Here is a 20,631-nt window from a genome sequence, read left to right as displayed (position 1 = left end):
CTCTCTGAAGAATTAGAACGAATTCTCTTCGATAGGCTTCAAGAATAACAACCACTGACAATCTATTTGGTTTTAAAAGTAAACATAGCAGACTTATGCATATACGCACTGAAGGAAGTTGTTCGTAAGTACAGGAGACATAACTCTACAATGTTTCTGTGTTTCCTGGATGCATCGAACGCTTTTGATCGAATTAATCATGGTAAATTGTTCATCAAGCTACACGAGTGAGGGGTCCCTCCGTACTGGACAAGGATTTTGCACTTTTGGTATTCACATCAAACCATGCGAGCGAGGTGGGGTCAGAGTGTATCTGCACCCTTCCGAGTGACCAATGGCGTCCGACAAGGTGGAATACTGTCACCTGCTCTTTTTAGTCTATGTGTGGATGATCTTTCGAAAAAACTAAAAGAGTGTAAGACAGGATGTACGGTGGGGGAAAGTCTTGTAAACCATCTGATGTACGCTGATGACTTCGTGGTCCTGTCTCCTCAGAGCGCTGGTTTACAGCAGTTGCTCAGTCTGCTCACGGTATGGCGTGCAGTATGACATCAAATTCAACTCTAAAGAGTGTTATCAAAGTGAAACCAAAGAGGATCAGAAGCTACATTTCCCCTCATTTGTATGGGAGGTCAAGAGCTAAATGTGGTGCACAAAATGAAATATTTGGGTCACATCATCAGGAATGACCTAAGTGATGATGACGAAATGACTCCGAAAATGTAATTATAAAAGCCTAAACTGATCCAACACAAAGTGACACAAGATATACTTCTTGTTTCTGGAAACATTGGAACAAATGTCTGTTTTTAACAACGAGTGACTTTTTTTTAACTGCAATGATTACACTTGTGTCTTGGTGTCCTCAGATTGTATTTGATATATTGTTGTTGTATTTTTTTTTTTTTTGACACTATATGGACTCAAAGTTGATATGTCTATATATAGGGAATTTCAGGGCATTATATTTCAGTGTGTGTGTGTGTGTGTGTGTGTTGGGATTTACCTATTCCTTCACTGGAGGCAGGAAACCAGCCGGACCTATAAGAGACGAGAAGAAAACATATTTAAAACAAATACTCTGCAACACTGAGCACACAACTAAAGGCACTTTCTCTAAACCGTGTTATTTCATGAAGAAATATGAGTGCGAAATATAGAAAACTTCTTTCTGCCAGAATTCAAACAACGATCAAACGGAAACAGCAAAAGAAATGCATCCGATTCCAAAACTACATTTACAGGAACTATGGGAGCAATAAGTGATGGAGACCAGCTGTTATCCTGTCCATACCACACATTTAACTGTGTAGCTTCCAGTCTCCAAATTATGAAACAAACGTATGAAATCACTGAATGGCTGACGTAAACAAATATGATTTCTAAATCCAGAGGCAACCCTGGCCGATGACTTTAAAGCTGCTCTCGTATTGAAAATTGTACATTTTGCTGACATTACACTTTCTACAACACACACCGCCTCCCTGCTTCCAACTGAACATCTAAAGAATATTTTTCAGAAATGACCAGATGAAAGTACATACATGTAATGGATGAAATCTATAAATTGCCTTTACAGTCCAAATAGTCTTTAAATGAATCATCATGAAGTGACCCAGCTTTGTATCTAAAATTGACTCACAGAAATCCGTTATAAACAAATATCACGTATACATGCATACACTTAAAAAGGTGACGGATGTTTCTACTCATTCGTCCTGCACATCTTCAGGGTCGACAGCAATTGTGGTAAAACTGGGTCATGTCACGTTGATGCAAAAGCACGGATTCATCTCGATTACTGACGACACGTTATTCGTACACTTGATGCACAGAGAAAGGCAGACGACGCCGAAATATAGTTAAGTATGCAGAAGAACTGTAATTACCTGTTATAAAACTATTCTTTAGAACCCGTGACACCTGGTCGGGATACTTACAAAATCAAGACATTTACAAGATCCAGTGAGACGAGCGCACACACACACACACAATTCTTTCAAATCACACGGAGACAGGACTTACAAATATTTTATTTCTCTTCACCATCAAATACAGCTGCAGAAACATTCACTCACTTTAGGATTGAACATCTACTTAGCTAAGAGTAACAGTATGTATGATGACCACAAAGTACGACCAACATGTCTGTTGTACCTTTCAGTTTGAGAGATCAGCAGTCTGGTTTAGAATCAATCGAACTCTTCTTCATTGAAATGGAACAATCCCACACAGCAGCTTCATAACGTGTCTCCAAAATAATGGCAGTCACCCACTGCTGCTGTGGACCCACGAAGGACTTCTCGACATGCTTTGAAACTCGTTTGCAGTTAATATTCAGCAGACAAAAAAAAAAGCAATTAGACGGGGAAAGATATTGTATAAACATTGCAAATAAGTGTCGATCCGACGAGTTATCCTGTACTTTAAATCGATCACAAAATAAATGCCCCTTGTCCCAACTTGCATTACATAAGATAATCAAAAATACAAAAATCTGTCGCATTGCCCACCGACGTAGAACAGAAAGAGATGATGAAGGGGGGGCAGAAACAAAGATCCATGAGTGCCGTGTCTCCGTGATCAGAGAGGATTTAATATCTGCGGCGCTTATGGTTTGGCCCATCAAAGACCCCCCCTACCGGACTCCCCCTCCCCGCTTGAGGGCCCAATGGCGGCTGCTGCTGAGGCTGTTGTTGCTGTTGCTGCTGCTGCTGCTGCTGCTGTTGTTGCTGTTGTTGCTGCTGCTGCTGTTGTTGTTGCGGCGGTGGCTGTTGCGGCTGCTGTTGCGGCTGCTGTTGCGGCTGCTGTTTTGGGGATTCAACTTCTGGTCGCCCCCCCATCGATCCACCCTGCGGGAATCTATCTTTTCGCTGAGGTATCATGTAGTCCGTGTAATGAAAAGAATGTGAACGGTGTATAGTCGGGAGAACGTTTGAGCGTCAAAGACAAATGCATCGTATCCCAAGAAAAAGAAGAAGCAATTTCAAAGTTCATCAGTCCGGGTTTGATCCAAGTGCGGCCATCCGAGAGTAAAAGGAGGTGAAGCAAGCAGACAAAGAGAAAGAGAGGAAAGGGACTATTAGTTAAGTCTGCAGTTTAAAACAAATGTCAACGGTCTTTACAAATTTAGTATTTGTTTCTGCATCCGATTCAAAATAAGGCTGAGTTAAAAGGATAACGGATGACTTTTATTTTGTTAACACAGTTTGACTGACGTACTGTTTTAGGCAATGATCGCGTAGAGTAGCTTTTAAATGGTGAAGACGGACTAATCAAGAGATAAGCTTCATCTATTTGTCCTGATACATTACCATGGCTCCATTCTCTGACATCAATGGTGTGCCCATATTTGCAGTTCCCTCTGGGCCAATGGCTGCTCCCCTTCCACTCATGCCCATCATTTGACCCTGGTTACCAGTGGGCCCCGGAGAGCCCTGGTTAAAGCCATCTACACGCAAAACAACGGAGCATTGGTTTGTGATTTGGTGGGTCAAGAACTGTGGTAGCTGAACGCTGAAACTAACAGTTAACGTTGGCTTTTGGTTGACAGCTAATGACGACGGCAATCTAGAATTGGTATTTTGCGTTTAAAAACTTTGCAACTCATTTAAAAAGCACCGCAACAGTTCACTTTAACAGTAAACGGTCATCTGTTTGAAGTGAGACCTTTACAAATAGCCCTATCACTAAGCATTTATATGTAATATGTATACAAATAAAGAAGGCATACAAATGTGTCACCAATATAACCAAAAACCAACATCAATTTTAAGTAGCCAACTGGTGATATATTATGCTTAAGTAGATATTAACAGTCACATTTTACAGATTTGATGCGTTAATAATGAGAGGCTCTAATTATTGACGTGCCAACTTCCACATCGGTTGCTAATTACACCTTGGATTGCACATCATCTTAGTCATGGAGCACACAGAGCACACAGAGCACAGACACCACAGGTTCAATCCCAATCACACGAATAACAGAGTCCTCTACTATCACACTGATCTACACATACTATCCAAATGAACATCATGCTGTGTTGAAGAAGACTTGAAACTCCAGACTGAGACCATAAACTCATGTTTACAATGTTTACTGAGGGAATAAATCAAGGGAGAAGTCATTTTCTCAGAGACGTCTATACAACCAGAGGAGTCGCCCCCTGGTGGTCACTAGAGAGAATGCAGCTTTAAGACACTTCTGTATCGGCTTCACTCACAGAACCGGAGGTTACTTCCCGTTTGCAACATGATGGCTGATGTGAAGCGTACACAGCATGGACAAGTGAGGCAAAACATCTGAAAGTGCTGCTAACGCCACCAGCCGAACGGGGAAAAACACGCTTGCGTCAGCCCCGAGCCAGGGACAAGAAATTTAAAACTACCGACAATCTCCCACTGTGAAAAGAACTACAGACGTGTCTGCAAATGCACCTCTGCTGGCACTTTCATCAAAATAATAACATCAAATCAGCTAATGTTATAGGGGCTATACACTGTTGGATGTTATCATATTTTGAAAGTTATGTTGTAAAATGTTACGGGGTAAAAGTTAAACGCGTTCCCAGCCACCCGTTTTCACGCGCAGTTTCAATTTGTGCATTAAAACACCAGAGTGGAAATAACGGAAAGTTGAAGTTGAAATATTGCAAAAACCTTCTCATGCTTGGCTGAGACAGAACATTTGGTGCAATGGAAACAGACGTGGCAAATAAAGCACGACGTAAACTAAGCAGGAGGCTGAAATGTCCACTGAGGCGGCGGAAAATTGCAGCAGACATTAAAACGCACATTACAACATGACAAACGTTTTTAGTATAGATGATGTGCAATATAGATGATGTGCAATCCTCGGTTATAATCGTTGTACGCTGAAGAGCCACCATGGACCTCTAACAATCTGTCCCCCATTACAGGCTTTAACCTCAGTCCCCGGCCCTCATCCTCAGCAGATCAACAGCGACGTCACTTTTCATTCATGATGGAAATAAACAGACGCTCGTCTCCAATTATTTCCAGCCACAAACAATTTTTTTTAAAGTGCTAAATAAGTGCTGCGGCCTTTAGGAGCCTTTTTGAACAGACTAAAAGGCTCCAGCGGCTTTTAAATGTCACGCTTAAATCATTTCATTTCAAATCTGCATAGAGCCGAGGATGAGAGCTCAGGAACTAAAGATTTCTCAACACTATGAACCCTCACCCCAACAAAAACACGCCCACTCAGTACGCTGTATATTCTGTTAGTATACACATTATGTTGTCATGTGGTGCATTATGGGGTTTTTCCTCCTTTGCATTGCATCCCATGTGACTCCATTTCACACCAAAAAAGGAGTCGAAACATACAAAGTGAAACTTAAAATCATTGAAACAATGTTGTTGAAACAGAGCCACGTGGGATGCAAGACCAATAAAAGTAATAAATGACATAAAGACAGCCATCATCATCGTCACTTGATCCGGTCTTTGTATCAACCAGTGGTTACACAATCATGCCCGTACCTCCCATATTAATGGCTCCACGAGGGCCCAGCTCACCCACTCTCATTTCCTGTTCTCTCTGGAAGAAGTGAAGAAGAGCCTTCAGAACAAAACTCCACTGAAGAACAAGTCTTTAGCGGATGGGCTGTCGTCCAACACTCACAGCGTCAAAGTAATCATTTCGACACAGAACTAACCAACTGGACATCAATGACCAAATAATTTCTCTTTACGGAACGTGATGAACTCACTCCAATGGGTCAATATCACCAATGTATACAGTTTCACACATTTCAGCAGTGAAGTGCAGGTGGAGGTCACCTCGCAGAACACCGGGTGCGTTTGTTCGTTGCGTTACTGTGCGACGTTGGTGTTTTAAAGGGCGAGCTGGTGTTCACCAACGTCACGCGGTAACGCACACAAACAGACCGAGGCAGCGGTGAAAATATAGACATCGAGATCATATCGGTAGCCCGTTGCTATACAGCTACAGCAGAATCTGTCCCACACATACGGCACTTTATGAGATTTAAAACAATACGTTAAATTACTGCAAATATTGTGATGCTCAACATTTGTAATCTTGATATACTTACCTGTTAAATGGTCAATATGTTGCAATTATAACAAGTAGTAGTAACATGCTCAAAGTATGACGAAGCCCTTTATCACTGTGCCACTAAAATCGAGGACATTGAGCTTCAACTCTGTCCGCCGTCAGATCCAACAGTGATGTGTGAGCTGCAGCTGCTGCTGGCACTAGATGGCAGCACTTGTATTCTGGGAGTCATCGCTGACAATTTTCCTTCCAACAACCAAAAAAGCGTAAGTAAATGTGTTGGAAAAAAAAACACCTTTAAATCAAAGTTTATGTTTTACAACGCGGCAAAGGAAGCTAGTGTGGAGTTCACATTGTTGCAGCTCGGGAAGTGAAGTGTGTGACTTGTACTAATTTGCGAAGTTGTTCTATAAACATGTCAATGCACACCGACTGTATGACACGACACACCCTCGGGTTAAAAGTACAAAAGAAAGGTCTCGTGTGTTCCATCCCAAACGGTGTGTTCGCGGATGAGACTGATCATCGGTGTTCTGATGCGAATCACCGAACTGACCAGAGACTACTTGGGTTCAGCCGGCGACCGCGAAGGAGTCGGTACGAACTGGACGGGTGGTTCTAGATGTGTGTGTGACGTGCATGTAAAGATCGCAGCCTCCAACGGGACCTCTAAACAGAGCAACGGATCTGAAGAGAAAAGTTATGACATAGAAATCAACAACATATCACACCAACAGACACGCTGAGTTACCTAGAATTCAACTTGGTTTTTGATTACACAGCGGCTTTTTATCACCGCAGATCCACTTGAGAGCAAAACTATATTTTCTACTCTCATCCACTTATGCAAAGCTACATCGAATCTGTTTCCCTCTGCTATGAATATCACTCTCATACATACATATAGACATACACACACACACACACATATATACATAATAACTGAATGAGAGTGGGTATTTGTGACACAATGAACCACAGTATTACAGTGATGTGGTACCATTGCATACAGGAGAGTGGTTATACAGAGACAACATTTTCACAAGTGAAAGCTGCAACAGAACTATGAGGAAATAAGAAGTTCCTGCACAGCAACGCAATTCAGTCGAGGTTCTGCTCAAATGTAGGAAAAGCAAAAGCATCCAAAATGAAGAAAGAGGCTTTCTGTTCACCAAGAACTGGTTAAAACTTCATCGCACGTTTTCTAACTTTCGGGGGACCCTTCCTGTCGTAGCGCACGGTCAAATAAGATTTGCCTGAACGAGATAGATTTATAGATGTAGACTGAAAGCTGCTGGAGAAACTATAAAACTACGCTCACGTCAAAGACCAATAACGGAGAACGCAGAGCAGTGAACTGCAGACGACACTGCTTAGGAGGTGAAGTATGTACACGCTACAAGCTGTCGACAACTATTTCACACTACGACACACAAAGACTATGATATTTAGTATATTAAATGCTTAAAACACTACATGTGTACTTCTAATTTGTATGTCTGAACTAAAAGAAATCAGTGTAAGAACAAGTAAGGTGATGTTCAAAATAGAGAGCCGGGTTACGTATGCACCTGCAGAACTTTAACTCCTTGGTGGCTGTAATTCTTGACTGTGTGTAACTGGAGCTTAAGTGTGTTTGACTGCTTGTTTGTATTCCAGCTGTACTCACGTTGTAGTTTGCTTTGAAGCCATCCGGGTGGCGTCTCAGGTCCTCCTGTTCTCTGTGTCTCATCATCTCCTCCTCTCTCCTCCTCCTCCTCTCGTCTTCATGCCTACAGCCGGAGAGAGCGAAGACAGAATCGTCGAATAAAACGCAATCAAGTCAAACGGTACCTTCGGTCCTATTGCTTTGCTCAAGAAAGGACAACGCACCTCATCTCGATCTGCTTCCGTCTCTGCAGCTCCTGGTTGCGGAGCTCCTCCAGTCTCCTCAGCTCCTCCTGGCGCCTCATGAGATCTGGAAGAAGGGAGGAAGAACACCATTCTCTTTACATCTATCACCACAGGCACCTACAACCTCAACAAATACATCTTCCAAACCTGCGATACCAAGTCCACTAAAGCGGCCCTTACCTTGTCTCATTAACATGAGCTGATGTTCATGTTTGGCCGACTCTAGCTCCGCCTCCAGTTTCTCTTTGGCCTCCTTGATGTTCTTGTCCACTTGGTCTCTTTGCTGTTTCTCCATCTCATGAAGAGCTTTCCAGCGCGACGAATACTCAAACTCAAATGTACCCGGCTGAGCAAAATGGGGCATCTGCTCTCGTTCCCTGGCGTACAAAAAGAAGATAAATACAAAAAAAACAAGAACAAACTCAAGCACATCTTAACTATAAGATGTCGACAACAAATAATTTTACACTTTACTTACTTATAGTAGGCTGCAGACTTCTGCAGTGATTTTTCAGGCTGTCCATCCTGGTCATCAAAGTGCTCCGACGGCTCCACGATGGCCGGACAAGGCGTGCTGAAGAAAGGGGGACGACAGTGAATTAAACTTCAGAGAGAAAACCCTTCATTTTGCGACAAACAAACAAAAAACCATCGTCCCTGCACTCCTTACGTGGTCAGCAGCAGCGCTCCCTCCGTGCAGCACTCCAGGGCTTTGCGTGCAGCTATTTTGTTTGCGAACTCCACGATGGCTCTCCCGGTGGGGCGACCGCGGTCATCTGTCACGACGACGGCCCGTTCCACCGGGCCAAACTGAGAAAACGCCTGATGGTAGAGGGTGGTTTTCAGATTGCACAGAGCAGCAGACACAGGAAGTACAGTTGTATTTCTGAGGTTTTAAAGCTCTTGTTCCACATACCTCTTCCAGCAGCTCATTTGTTACTGCAGGTAACAGGTTGCGCACCGTCAGGGCGGCAGTATGTGTCGCAAAACTGACCCGGATTGGTCGATTTTTCAAAACGGTCCCATCCAGCTCGGCTACAGCGATCTCTGCCAGCATGCGGGTTTCCTGGAAGCCAAGGTTGATGATACCACAGTGAGGCAGGTTGTGGCATTCATAATGGCAGCAGAACACATTCCATTACAAATGTTATCTTCACTTACACAGTTCAAAATGTGGCCTTGCACCACTGTATTGTCTATGTTTACCAAAGAAAATGTGTCACATAAGTCCAAATAATTCAAAATATGACATATGAATACCTAACTCGATACAATGTGGTGTGATGAAATGCAATTTTGAAACATACATCTGGTTCCACAAAAACAATATGTTGTTGTTAAATGTAAGACACGGTTAGATATGAATGGGTGTCAAGTCAACCTGCACCTTGTGCTAATGCTAACATAGCAGCTAGCTAGCGCCTCTTAGCCACATGTCGGTCCAGTTATAAAACACGTGAAGTTACAGGTTAGCTGAGGTTAAACCCACAGCACAGTTTAAAACCAATGCACGTTCATTTACCAAGCGAACAAAGCCGAACCCCCGGTCTCTGTTGATGAACACCTCGCTAATGTTCCCGTATTTAGCGAAGATGTGTTTGAACTCCTCCTCCGGGACGTCCAGCGGGAGGTTTCCGATGTACAGACGTGAGCGCTGGGTGAACGTCTTCTCACCGGGCTTCCGAAAACTCGTGATATCCAAAGTCATTTCAGCCCGTCCCTCTTCGACTCCTTCTCCTTCTTCGGCTCCTTCGGCCGCGGGTGACTGATGCTGCTGCTGCGGAGCCACCGGACTGTCTTTGTGTGCCGGAGACTGCGCCGGAGAGTCGGTCCTCTCCGGTTGAGGAGAGTTGCTGCTTTGCATAGTCGCTTGTTGCATATTTCGGTTAGCCATTCTCGGACAGAGTAGGTTTTGGTACGGTATCTAAATTAAACTAACTTTGAGGAGAAGGCTCGTGGGCCAGTGTTGATGGTGCACACCTCCTGAATTTCAAAGATGGCGGTGCATGCGCGCGCAACTTGATGTTTGGACCCATTCAAGGGGCGTGGAAGATTTGGACGCCAACTGGAATTTTTGTGACAAAAAAATCAAATTAGGGCTGCTACTTAATACAATAATATTATATAATATAATAACAGCAGCAAATCCTCACATTTGAGAGCCCTGAAACATCGACAAATAAATAAATATTAATGATAATAAATAAATAGATGAATAAATAAATAAAAGCAAATGTTGCTTTGACAATGAGTGTCAGAAGTATTGATTTATTGCTGATTAATGTTCTATGGATGGACTCATTGATGAATCAACTAAACATTAGTAAGATGTATATATACTCTTCACATAGTAATGTTTTGATCTCCATAAAATAACCTGTGGAGCTAACATTAATAGAGTACATTAGCACATAATTAACTGGTGTTGGCACTTCTGTGATAGTCTAGCTGCTGAAAGTCTACACATGCTTAAAGAGACAGGCGCTAAACAGAGCGTTTCACACAGAGGCCGACAGTATAAAAAAGTGTTTTTGAACAATAAGGCATGTAGACATGTTCTAGTAGAAACCAAAAATACAAATATGAACCTGAAAATGAGCATGATATGTCCCCTTTAAAGCTCCCAAGCCTTATTTCCAACATGAACACATACATTTTGACTGATCCGCTACATTTCGTGTCTTTTTCTGTCAGTTTTTTGTCATTTGAGCAATGTGCAAGCTTAGGGGGGGCCTGCTGGGAGCTATTCCCATGATGCACTGGCCATCTGGACAGATATTATGGCACATCTGTGTGCATATTCCTCTGTTTGGGGAACTCATTGCTCTCCTGTTAGGGATCCTGTGTCCAGGCAAGTCAGAGGACTCCTGCCTGTCACTGAGTCCCCGAATGAGTCTGTCCACATGTGTTTGACTTCGGGAATATTAATAAGCAAGAGGTTTGTGGGGGTATTGTTGTAATGAGCCTACAGACATAATGCATGCTCATTATAGTACAGAGAACATTTGTTGTTTGATCTCTTTTGATCCTGAGCACAACCCTGAAGCATTCATTTTACATATCTGAAACATCTTCGTCTCAATGAAGTTTATGTTCATTAAACATTAATTGTGAGTGTTATATTACTGTGTATAATGTTTGTTGATAGTTAACACTGATGCATTAATGTACAACAAGCATGTCAGTGCTATAGCGGTGAAGCTAATTCTAAGAATGTTATGTGTCAGATCGTTTAATCTTAAAATACATAACATTATAAACAGTGATCATACGTTTTGTGTGAAAATTGTAAACATACAACATAACATCAGATAAATGGAGTGGAGTAATATTTGCCTTTGAAGTAGTAGAAGTACCTCAAAATTGAGGTACTTCTAAAAAAGTACTTGGGGGGAAAATACTTTGTCAAATGATGACACCGCTGGATTATAATGACAACGTCGGATCACTTCTTACTGATCTCATCATTGAACAGGTTCACTGGTTCAGCTGTAGCGTTGCTTATGGTAGTAGTAAGAGTGACGTAACAGTGACGTCGCGGGACCCTCCTCCCTGCGCTCCTCTGAGCAGCGCAGTAGTTTCTCTGACTTCCATCTGCGCTGCAAGTCTGCTGCGGACTTACCGGGGAAATACAGCGGGTAAGTAGTCAAATGGACCGGTCAGGTCAGTGTTAATACGTGTGTGTCGTTGTCACGCATCGGTGTAATTATGCGCGTGAATTAAGGATTATGATTTGGATTGTGATTCACCTCAAATGCAGTTCAGTGTTTGTACTGAAGCGGTTTTAACACTGAGGCTGTTTTAATTGTGATTAGGGTGGTTGTCCATTAGGACTCTGTATGAAAAAAAGAAATCCAAGAAAAGAAATCCAATAATATGGTATAAAGCTGAGACGATGAGTCAATAAGTCGATTCAGACAAAAACTGATTCACAACTATTTTGATAATCTGAGAAGATCATGAGAAGCTTTTCATGCTTTTTTCCTCATATAATCATTCTTAAATAAATATTATTTGGGGACTTTTTGACCATCTGAGGTCGTCATGTTTGACTCTGTAACATTTTCTTTTGTACAAATCTCTTCACGTTTCATGGACCAAACATTTCTCTTTAATTGAAAACAATATGATGATACAACACTAAGGGGACATCTGCTGCAGGTTTGGTACTTCAAGCACGATTTGATGCTTTTACTTTCTTACAGTGCAGACTGTGTATTTGTGTGTGCATTGGGGGGCTGCACTTTAACCACAATAATACTCCAGTGTTCCAGTCAACAGTGAAGTGTCAAACAGCAGAATCCAGCAGCGATTGCTGGAATTTCTCCGGTGCAGTCATGTATGTCCGACCTCAGTGTGGAAGCGGAGCACATGAGCGGCAGCGTGACAGAAGTTAAGCTCCTGCCGTATGTGTCTGGTCGATAACGGCTGAACCTCAAAGGCAACCCACGGTGGACTGAAATGTTGTATTCTTTCACCGGTCGCAGCGTGATTTCCGATGGAGATGGCTTTCTCAGTTATATTTACAAGGTTTTGGGTCATTTGTGTCTTTCAGCCATAAATCTGTTTTCTCTGACAGCACTTGAACGCAGCGTCTTGGGAATAATTTGCTGTTTTTTTCCCCCATTGACTTGCCATGTTATTAATTCAGGTCTATATTTATGAATACTTTAAGTCGTATATTTACATAAAACACAGCTTAACCTCTGGCCTTGTGAGGACTGATTCATAGCGTCGGACTCAGCAGACAGACCAGACTTGCCTCTGGTATGAAGAGGTCACAGGCAGGGTCACGAGTCAGAGTCTAAACGTAGTTCTTCTTCTTTTGTGGATAAAGGAACAAAATGTGACACTAAAGTGCAGGTGGCTGCATCACCACCGAGCCAAAATCACAGCACAGAACAACTTTTTGGATGCCTCTCATGCTCCAAACGTCGACTTTGACACAATCTGCAAACTCTATCGCCTGTTTTAAAAGCTGCCCTCCTTCAGATTCTTTCAGCGCTGCGACCCAAAGGAGCTGGTCGGTGCTGATTGAACCCTGAGAGATATAAACCCTCTCCAGTTGTAATAGGGAGGCCTAATCCCCCCCCCCCCCCGCACTCCAAGTTTTACTCCGGGCAAGGCCTGGCATCTCTCACGCAGCTCAGAGCTGGAGAGCTGATCTTGAGTTTTCCTTTCAGCTTACAGAATATCATTATGAGCTATACAGTACAGCGCCCTGGCTCTGAGCAGGAGCTCAGTCAATGTAAACCCGTGGATTGAAAGACTTCCCTGAATTGTATCACATAATAACGTATCATTTAATTACAACAAGTTTCATTACAGTAATTATCGTCCAGCTGATTTGCTTTCCCTCTCAAGTATTGTGTAAAAGTCTTTATCGTACAGTGTTCAATGTGGCTGAGGGAGCCTTTAGGGTGTGCCGTGTACAGCATAGTACAGTATGGTTGTTCAGTCTGCAGCGAAGACACGGATCAATGTTATTGGGGCATGCATAATGCTAAGAAAACAAGCATTTACAACCACACAGCCAGCACAATGCCCGGGGATGAAAAAACACAAAATGGAGCAGGAGGCATCTGAAGTCAACGTTGAACTAACACAACTGATCTCAGATCAGGGGCAAAACCAGGTCATCTGGTGTCTAATTCACTGACTGACGTCTCATTGAATCTTAAGAAGAGCATTTGTCAGAGAGTGTCCCTCTTGGAATGTAGCTGAATACGATTGGATGTTATCGAAGGAGTCAAGACATACAAATACAGCCTAAATATTCGATGTGCCAAAGCCCATCGAATATTTATTACATTTCTGTTAAGAGACTTTTTTTTGTTGCATAGAAACAAATACTGCTATAAATCTTTATAAAAGGCCACTCAGATATCATCTCACATATTTTTATAACAGTAAAGCCCCCTCTTAAAGGAACAGTGTGCCGGATTGAAGGGGATTTAACGGCAAAAATGGAATATAATATTCATTATTTTGTGTATTGTCAACGGAAACTAAGAATCATTGTTTTCATTCGCTTAGAATGAGCCGTTTATTGTTATTACATATCCTCTTTACTGAGTGCAGCATGTTGCACCAACATATTGCTACGGTAGCCCAGAGCGGACAAACCAAACACTGGCTCTCGAGTGTGACATTGGAAAAAAAGCATCTGGCAAGCAAGGACCAATGTTTAAATCCCCAGAGCAAAAAAGGCCTTGTAACTGAAACATAACTCATGTTTATGTCAGAAGTGTTGATATGTACAATAGACGTCTTCCTGTCCTTTGTCTGCAGACTGGTGGGGTTCCTTTTGACATTTAAATAATGAAGCGAGCTCACAGCGTGAGCAGCACACACAGCAGATCACCTTTATAGATTGTATAATTCCTGCTATTATTAGATGTCAGCTTCCAGGCATTTGTTTTCATGTTCTGCATTTACTGCAGCTACGAAATTTCTTTGAAAAATACATATATATATATATATATATATATATATATATATATATATATATATATATATATATATATATATATATATATATATATATATATATTCAATGTATCAAGGTGCTCCTCTTGGGGGTTTATCTGAGACCACCTATTTCTGATTCTCTCCCACAGAGTTTCAAAGTGCCAAAGCAAAGTGCATGAAGGAACTTTGGGCCAAAGATGGAGGCCTGGTCAACAGTGGCCTGGGTGCTGCTGATGACCAACGTTGCTGATTGGCTGACAACGGTCCAGTCACGGGACTTCTCCATGACGGACATCATCCTGCTGCATCCCTCAAGTAGGAAAAGAACGAACAGCCGACTCGGCTTTGTGTCTTTTTGTACAACTGAGCTCTGAACAACGGCATGGTAGCGGCCTGTCAATCACTGTGTAGCCCCGCCCTAAAGCATACCCCGCTTTATAGTCTATTTGACTCTAAATGGACCATCATTTACGAAATGAACATCACGCTGCATTGAAGCATTGAAGGTGAGAAGTAGAGTCATGTTCTCATCGACTTCTATACAACCAGACTTATTTTTAAAGGAGCTGCCCCCTGCTGGCCATTAGAAAGAATGCAGGTTTAAGGCACTTCCACTTTGGCTTCACCTTTAAGACCCGGAGGTTGCCCCTAGGTTTGGCAAAGGTACAGTTTCATCACATTCCGCGCTCAAGCGCAAACAATATACAGCAGCAACAACAGCGGACTCTCCGTGAGAGGCTCCGCCGTCACAGTCGAGTAGCGCTGTCTGAGGACTGGTAAGGTCCTTCAAGTCCAAACGGCAGTGCTGTTAACGGAGACTTCCTGCAGCAAAGCCTTTAAACTCGTCCCTTTAGCGCTGGTGCCACTCGACCGCGCTGACTGGAGTGTGTCACGTCTTTTTCAAGGCCTTTCTGTGGGTGTGGGGGAAGTGCTTGGTTGAATCAGTGTTTAAATTGTGCATTAATTCAAACAGTGAAACCCTGTATTGATAAATACTCAAATCCTGAATGTTGTGATCAGATCAGACATCACAAACTCAAGAGTACTTAAGTGTGTGTGTGTGTGTGCGTCTGTCGTCCACAGCTACGCCCCATCCTGGTGGCTTCAAGTGCTTCACGTGTGAAGAAGCCGCAGATAACTACGAGTGTAACCGCTGGGCGCCAGATGTTTACTGTCCAAAAGGTACGTCGCCTCGTCTGTTTCAGCTACACTGAGCTAAATGCGCACTCACTTCTACAAAGACATTTGCTTATTGTCAGTAGTAAAACAAATAGTCCAGACGTGAAGGTGTGCCATGTCTTCCAGATGCCAGATACTGTCGCACGCTGCACATGATGGATAACCATGGCAACAGTGTGTCTGTGACCAAGCGCTGCGTGGCCCTGAAGGACTGTCTGTTCACCGGCTGCGCTGGTGTCACCGATAACGGCCATCAGGTAGGTGGAGGTTGATTCTCATGTCGCGGAAAAGAGATAAGAGTGTTGTACGGAATCAGGAGGACGTCTCCTCAACATCTCGGTCTCATCCGGCAGATGTGCTCGTCCTGCTGCGAGGGGAACATCTGTAACGTGCTGGTGCCGAGGAATGCCAGCAGCTCCGTCTTCTCCTCGACTTCTCCTCTGGCCAGCTCCAGCAGAGGGTTCCCTCCTGTGACGCTGAGCTACTTCATCATCATCATGGCCATCTTTACAGCTGGACACGTTTGAGAGGGAAACCTCTGCATCTCTGTGCGTGTCCGACCCAACTTAAGGACACTTTTTGTGTAAATATTTGCTGAAGGTGAAGAACAATGACAAATTGCCTAATCTCGTGGTATTTTTTTTTAGCGTGTTCATTTTATCTAGCTGATATTAGATGTTAGAACTGCGTAAGGATGTTTCACAAACCACCACGGAACTCACAGAAATGCAATTAACTGTTTTATTAACGTGAGGTTTGCCAAATAAGACAAAAAAAAACTGTCACTGCTGCAAAATCCCTTCCCTTCAAATTAGGTTTCCTTCCCTTCCTCTTTCTACAATTTGCTGAAGCTTTTTCGTTTATATATTTATACTAAATTGTAACAGTATTATTGTCGCCATGTTAGTGTATTTTCTGAGGTTTTGTAAAAATGTGTCTGCGAGCACCACATTTGTTCCAGACTCAATCCAGTGTGTGTTTGAATGAATATCCTCCGCACTGACATGTTTGGGAACGTTGAAAACGTACGATAGCCATTTGCAACATGGTTGTTTCAATGCGAAGTCTGCTTGACTGGATCTTCATTTGGACAATGGTGGGAAATACAGTTACTGAAAAACACTGCTCATGTACAATTTTGAGGTACTTGTTTAAGTATTTCCATTTTATGCAACTTTATACTTCTACATTTTGAGGCAAATATTGAACCATTTACTCCACGACCATTATTTCATGAGGTTACTTTGCTAATTTTGATGAATAAAAACACTGTGATTTATTAATACAGGTTAAACTACCCAGCAGTATAACATTAGAAATGTACACGTTAATCAAGTTATGAGGCAATATTGTATATACAAATCTGAAAAGGGCCATTCTGCATAATAAGTACTTTTCCTTTCGGTACTTGGAAGTATACTTGATACTTGTGTAATCACTGCATGATTGTTTTATTTTGTTGTATATTTTATCATGTATAAGTATAGGCAACTCTCCATTATGACAATTTAAATATGAATCTGGATAATTCAGTTCTCGGTGTACTAGAATGGGTCGATACATTTGGGAAACACTTCTGTGACGGAGCACACACTCACCGCTACAGGAAACGGTGTCACTGCAGCCTGACGAGAAGTCACTTTATTGGCTCAGTAGTTCTGACGGTCACAACTGTCGTGATTCAAATCAACCAGTACACACACACACACACACACGTCTTTAAATTATGTGCAACAGATAAGAGGAAACAAAACACGGTACACGTTGGTTTGAAAAGTTTTTCCCCCGATATCTGCGTTTCTATTCAAATCCATGGCTCTATTATCATAAAACACAGATGATGTCATCTGAAGGGACAACATCGGCTACTAACTCTTCTAACAGATGTCACATGTTGAAAGGCCTCAGAGTTTGTGTTCCTCCCTGATGTCGTGCAGGGTTAGCCGGGTTGACCAGCAGCCAAGTCTACTTTAGAGTCTCAGTCAAGTCCTTGTTACAGTACGACAAACTTTGCACAACCTTTCACTGACGCGACCGTGTACCAACACCAACGAGATCCAAGCTCCTTCAAACCATAAATAAAAACACCTCGCATGGATTTCGCTCTGGGAAATATATATATTTTTAAAAAGCCTATTCCTCCTCAGCGAACACATTTGAAAGTCCTTGTAGTCTCGCGATGGCAGAACTGTGAGCGGGTGCGTTGGTGAAAACGGTCCCCACAAACTGAGGCGTTCCTCTCAGGATGTGGCGAATGACTGTGCAGGAGCCCGACACTTCGATGTGGAAGCACAAATCTCTTAGTTCCTCCTCCGTCCGCAGTTTGCCTTGACTTGACGGCGATGCAAAGAACTGTCGGGGGAACAAGAGGCGATGTGAACAGGGAGGACGAATCACCGTCAATGCAAGAAATCCAGACTGCAAACAAGAGCAACTCACAGCTGCTCCTGTTGTGGGGTCGATGAAGTCGGCCCAGTAGCCTGCAGTCCACAGAGCGAAGCACATTTCCTTCGCTCCGCTCACGAACTGCAGTTCGGGGAAACCGCACGTCAGTACGCCGTTTCAACGTCACATCTCTTAACTTACTCAGTGATGAAATATCACAGGACTCACTTTGCGCAGCAGCTGGTCTTTGTCCTGCTCTGCTGCCTCCTCACACCGACTGTTACTCTGTGTGACCGTCACAACTGTGATGGAGGTGGTGGGCGCCGAGGGGAACATGAGCTCAAGATCTGACACACACACACACACACAAAGTGTTTTGTTACTTCAGGTTATGAGGAGTCCGTGTATAAGATGTGTCGATGCCGAATAACGGCCCCTTACCTTTCCTGAGCAGCTCAGGGCAGTTATTTATGGAGCAGTCGGTCTCTGTCTGATTAAAGTACTGCTCAGCTTTATGGACTCTCGTGTCTATGGTACCGAGGTTTCCCTGACGAACAAACGAACGAACACACACACACACACACACACACAGGGTTTTGAGTACCGGTAGTTGTTTATATCATGTGTTGCACTTGATAATGAGATACCTGGCAGGTGAAGAATCTATCGAAATGTTCGACGGTTAAATGGCTAAAAATGTATTGTTAAATGACCATTACATGTACACTAGGTACAAGAGAATGTTAAGCCCCCCCCAGGTTGTCAAAATCACAAATAAATGATTGAAAACACAAACAACAAGATAACCTCCTTACATGGTAGCTGCAAGTTAAAACAAAAACTATTCAACAAAACTTACTTGGAACTCATTCACAAACTGGGCCAGTATGAACTGGTGCCTCTCTGTGCAGCTTGGGGCCGTCAGTACGTCCGGCACCGTCCTGTGGACCGGAGTCTTCTTCTGGTCCTCCATGCCCTCCAGGTGGCAGTCGAACCCGGCGTTACCCGGTAACTGAAAGCGCTGGTCTTGAGGTCCGAATGGTCCCATGTTCTCGTCAGGCCACACGGTCCTGGGGCCTGTAGGGGACGTGACAAAGATACGAGTCTTTATATTTTCCTTTGTTCTGACAAACCCTCAGTTTGCTGCTGAAGAACTGCACCTGGAACATCGTCTGGAGCCATGTTTGACTCGTCTCTCGACACAATTCAACAGAATTCAATTCAACAGTCATAAGCTCTAGATCAGAGTCCTGTCACATTTACCAGTAACTGGTGACTAATTCATTTACTATACGACTCACCTGAGTCTGTGTGGGATACAGCCACGTAAGGCTCATCTGAGCTTGCAGCAGAGAAGGTTCTGGTTCTGCCGAGACGCAGGGCAGCTAATGCTTGATGGCCGGCAGTCTGAAACAGAACCAACCTGCCTCGACCACACAGCACCTGTATGGAAGCAAAAGGCATTCGTTAACAGCCGGAAGCATTTTAAGAAAAGTACAGGACAGCAGCCTCTTCTCTCAGATACACACACTTGCAGATCCATGTTTACGATTAGGAATCGCTTAAAATGTTGTGGTAAATTCGGCTTTTGAGTGATTCAACAAAAATCTAAATTGTTTCACTTTTGCATGTCATTTGTACGATAAGCAACATCTTGGAAAATTGCCTGTATTTTAAATTACATGTGTTAATTAACTTACACTGCTGGACATTGTGGTTCGTCTCCTTCTCCCTCTCACGTTAACCTGTTGGATTCAAAACAACAACGAGGACAACTCAGACTGTGTGTATTTTTTTTAAATTGAAAAACAACCTTTAGCTAGCTAACCTGAAGTTTGCTAACCGGAGTTAGTTACAACACACATGCTAGCTGGCATGATGCAATCTTTCACGGGGTAGCGTCAAAGTCTGTCATACACTCGCAAGTAACAAAGACGTTTAATTTGTAACGGATGTAGTATGTACATCGTCACAAAATGGGTCGGGTTCAAAGCAGCTAACTAACTAACGTTAGCTACTAGCGTTAGCGAGTTGTTTGCTAACACATAACTAGATCAGCTGATAGCTTACTTTGACACTTTCCCGATTTAGGCAGTATTTCATATTCCCGAACGTGATATGACGATTGCACAAAACAGCCGACAACGTGATTCAGAAAACGATAGATATACATATGTTAACGGGATTATATCTTGAAAAGTACATGTTGTTCTTACCTGTGAAATCGCACGTCCGCGACTCTACTATGGGCTGTTTCCCGATCGCGAAAACAACGACGGGAAGCGATGAGGGACGAACAAGTCATGCGCAGTTTGCATAACAATTATATCAACATCCATTGTGACGTAAGAGACAATGGGGTTATTGAACGAGAATTCAATGTGCGCCATTCTCTGCGTGAATTTGTGCTACTTTGAGACGATAATTATTATATAATACCACGGACGTTTTGTCCTTTTTACCGGTGCTATCAGATATTAAAAGGGACGTGTTTTACCATGTTTCACCACAAGATGGCAGCAAGTTTACACGACCAAATATTTGATTACAACAGCACCACTGCTCCTCTTTAACATTGCAAGTTGGCTTGCCTCCCATATTGTTATTTGTGATAAAAAATAAAAAAGGGTTACTCAGTCTTACTTTTGTTGATATTT

At 42.9% G+C, this 20,631-nt stretch overlaps 3 protein-coding genes across 3 annotated transcripts; 1 reads left to right on the top strand and 2 right to left on the bottom strand.

The window, feature by feature from the left end:
• Positions 1–2,015: 2,015 nt before the first annotated feature.
• Positions 2,016–9,903, bottom strand: pspc1 (paraspeckle component 1). The gene is made up of 10 exons (XM_079296554.1): positions 9,462–9,903; positions 8,856–9,005; positions 8,610–8,761; positions 8,418–8,513; positions 8,120–8,316; positions 7,919–8,003; positions 7,716–7,818; positions 5,509–5,566; positions 3,315–3,451; positions 2,016–2,873 (listed from the first exon to the last, which is right to left on the bottom strand). Exons 1-10 carry the CDS (start codon positions 9,831–9,833, stop codon positions 2,595–2,597), a joined length of 1,629 nt encoding a protein of 542 aa, XP_079152680.1. The 5' UTR covers positions 9,834–9,903; the 3' UTR covers positions 2,016–2,594.
• A 4,704-nt stretch (positions 9,904–14,607) lies between these two features.
• lypd6 (LY6/PLAUR domain containing 6) lies at positions 14,608–16,116 on the top strand (the record flags this gene model as incomplete). The annotated part of the gene is made up of 4 exons (XM_079296845.1): positions 14,608–14,725; positions 15,494–15,592; positions 15,716–15,846; positions 15,943–16,116. The coding sequence occupies 4 exons, from the start codon at positions 14,608–14,610 to the stop codon at positions 16,114–16,116; spliced, it is 522 nt and encodes a 173-aa protein (XP_079152971.1).
• A 1,088-nt stretch (positions 16,117–17,204) lies between these two features.
• On the bottom strand, positions 17,205–20,241 carry mmadhca (metabolism of cobalamin associated Da). Its single transcript, XM_079296086.1, has 8 exons — positions 20,191–20,241; positions 19,675–19,719; positions 19,276–19,417; positions 18,834–19,051; positions 18,416–18,521; positions 18,203–18,321; positions 18,029–18,115; positions 17,205–17,941 (listed from the first exon to the last, which is right to left on the bottom strand). The coding sequence occupies exons 2-8, from the start codon at positions 19,684–19,686 to the stop codon at positions 17,723–17,725; spliced, it is 903 nt and encodes a 300-aa protein (XP_079152212.1). The 5' UTR covers positions 19,687–19,719; positions 20,191–20,241; the 3' UTR covers positions 17,205–17,722.
• Between the last annotated feature and the right edge of the window lie 390 nt (positions 20,242–20,631).

The sequence above is a fragment of the Melanostigma gelatinosum genome, assembly GCF_949748355.1.
Source record: "Melanostigma gelatinosum genome assembly, chromosome: 24".
NCBI lineage: Eukaryota > Metazoa > Chordata > Actinopteri > Perciformes > Zoarcidae > Melanostigma > Melanostigma gelatinosum.
This window is presented reverse-complemented; position numbering and strand designations above follow the sequence as displayed.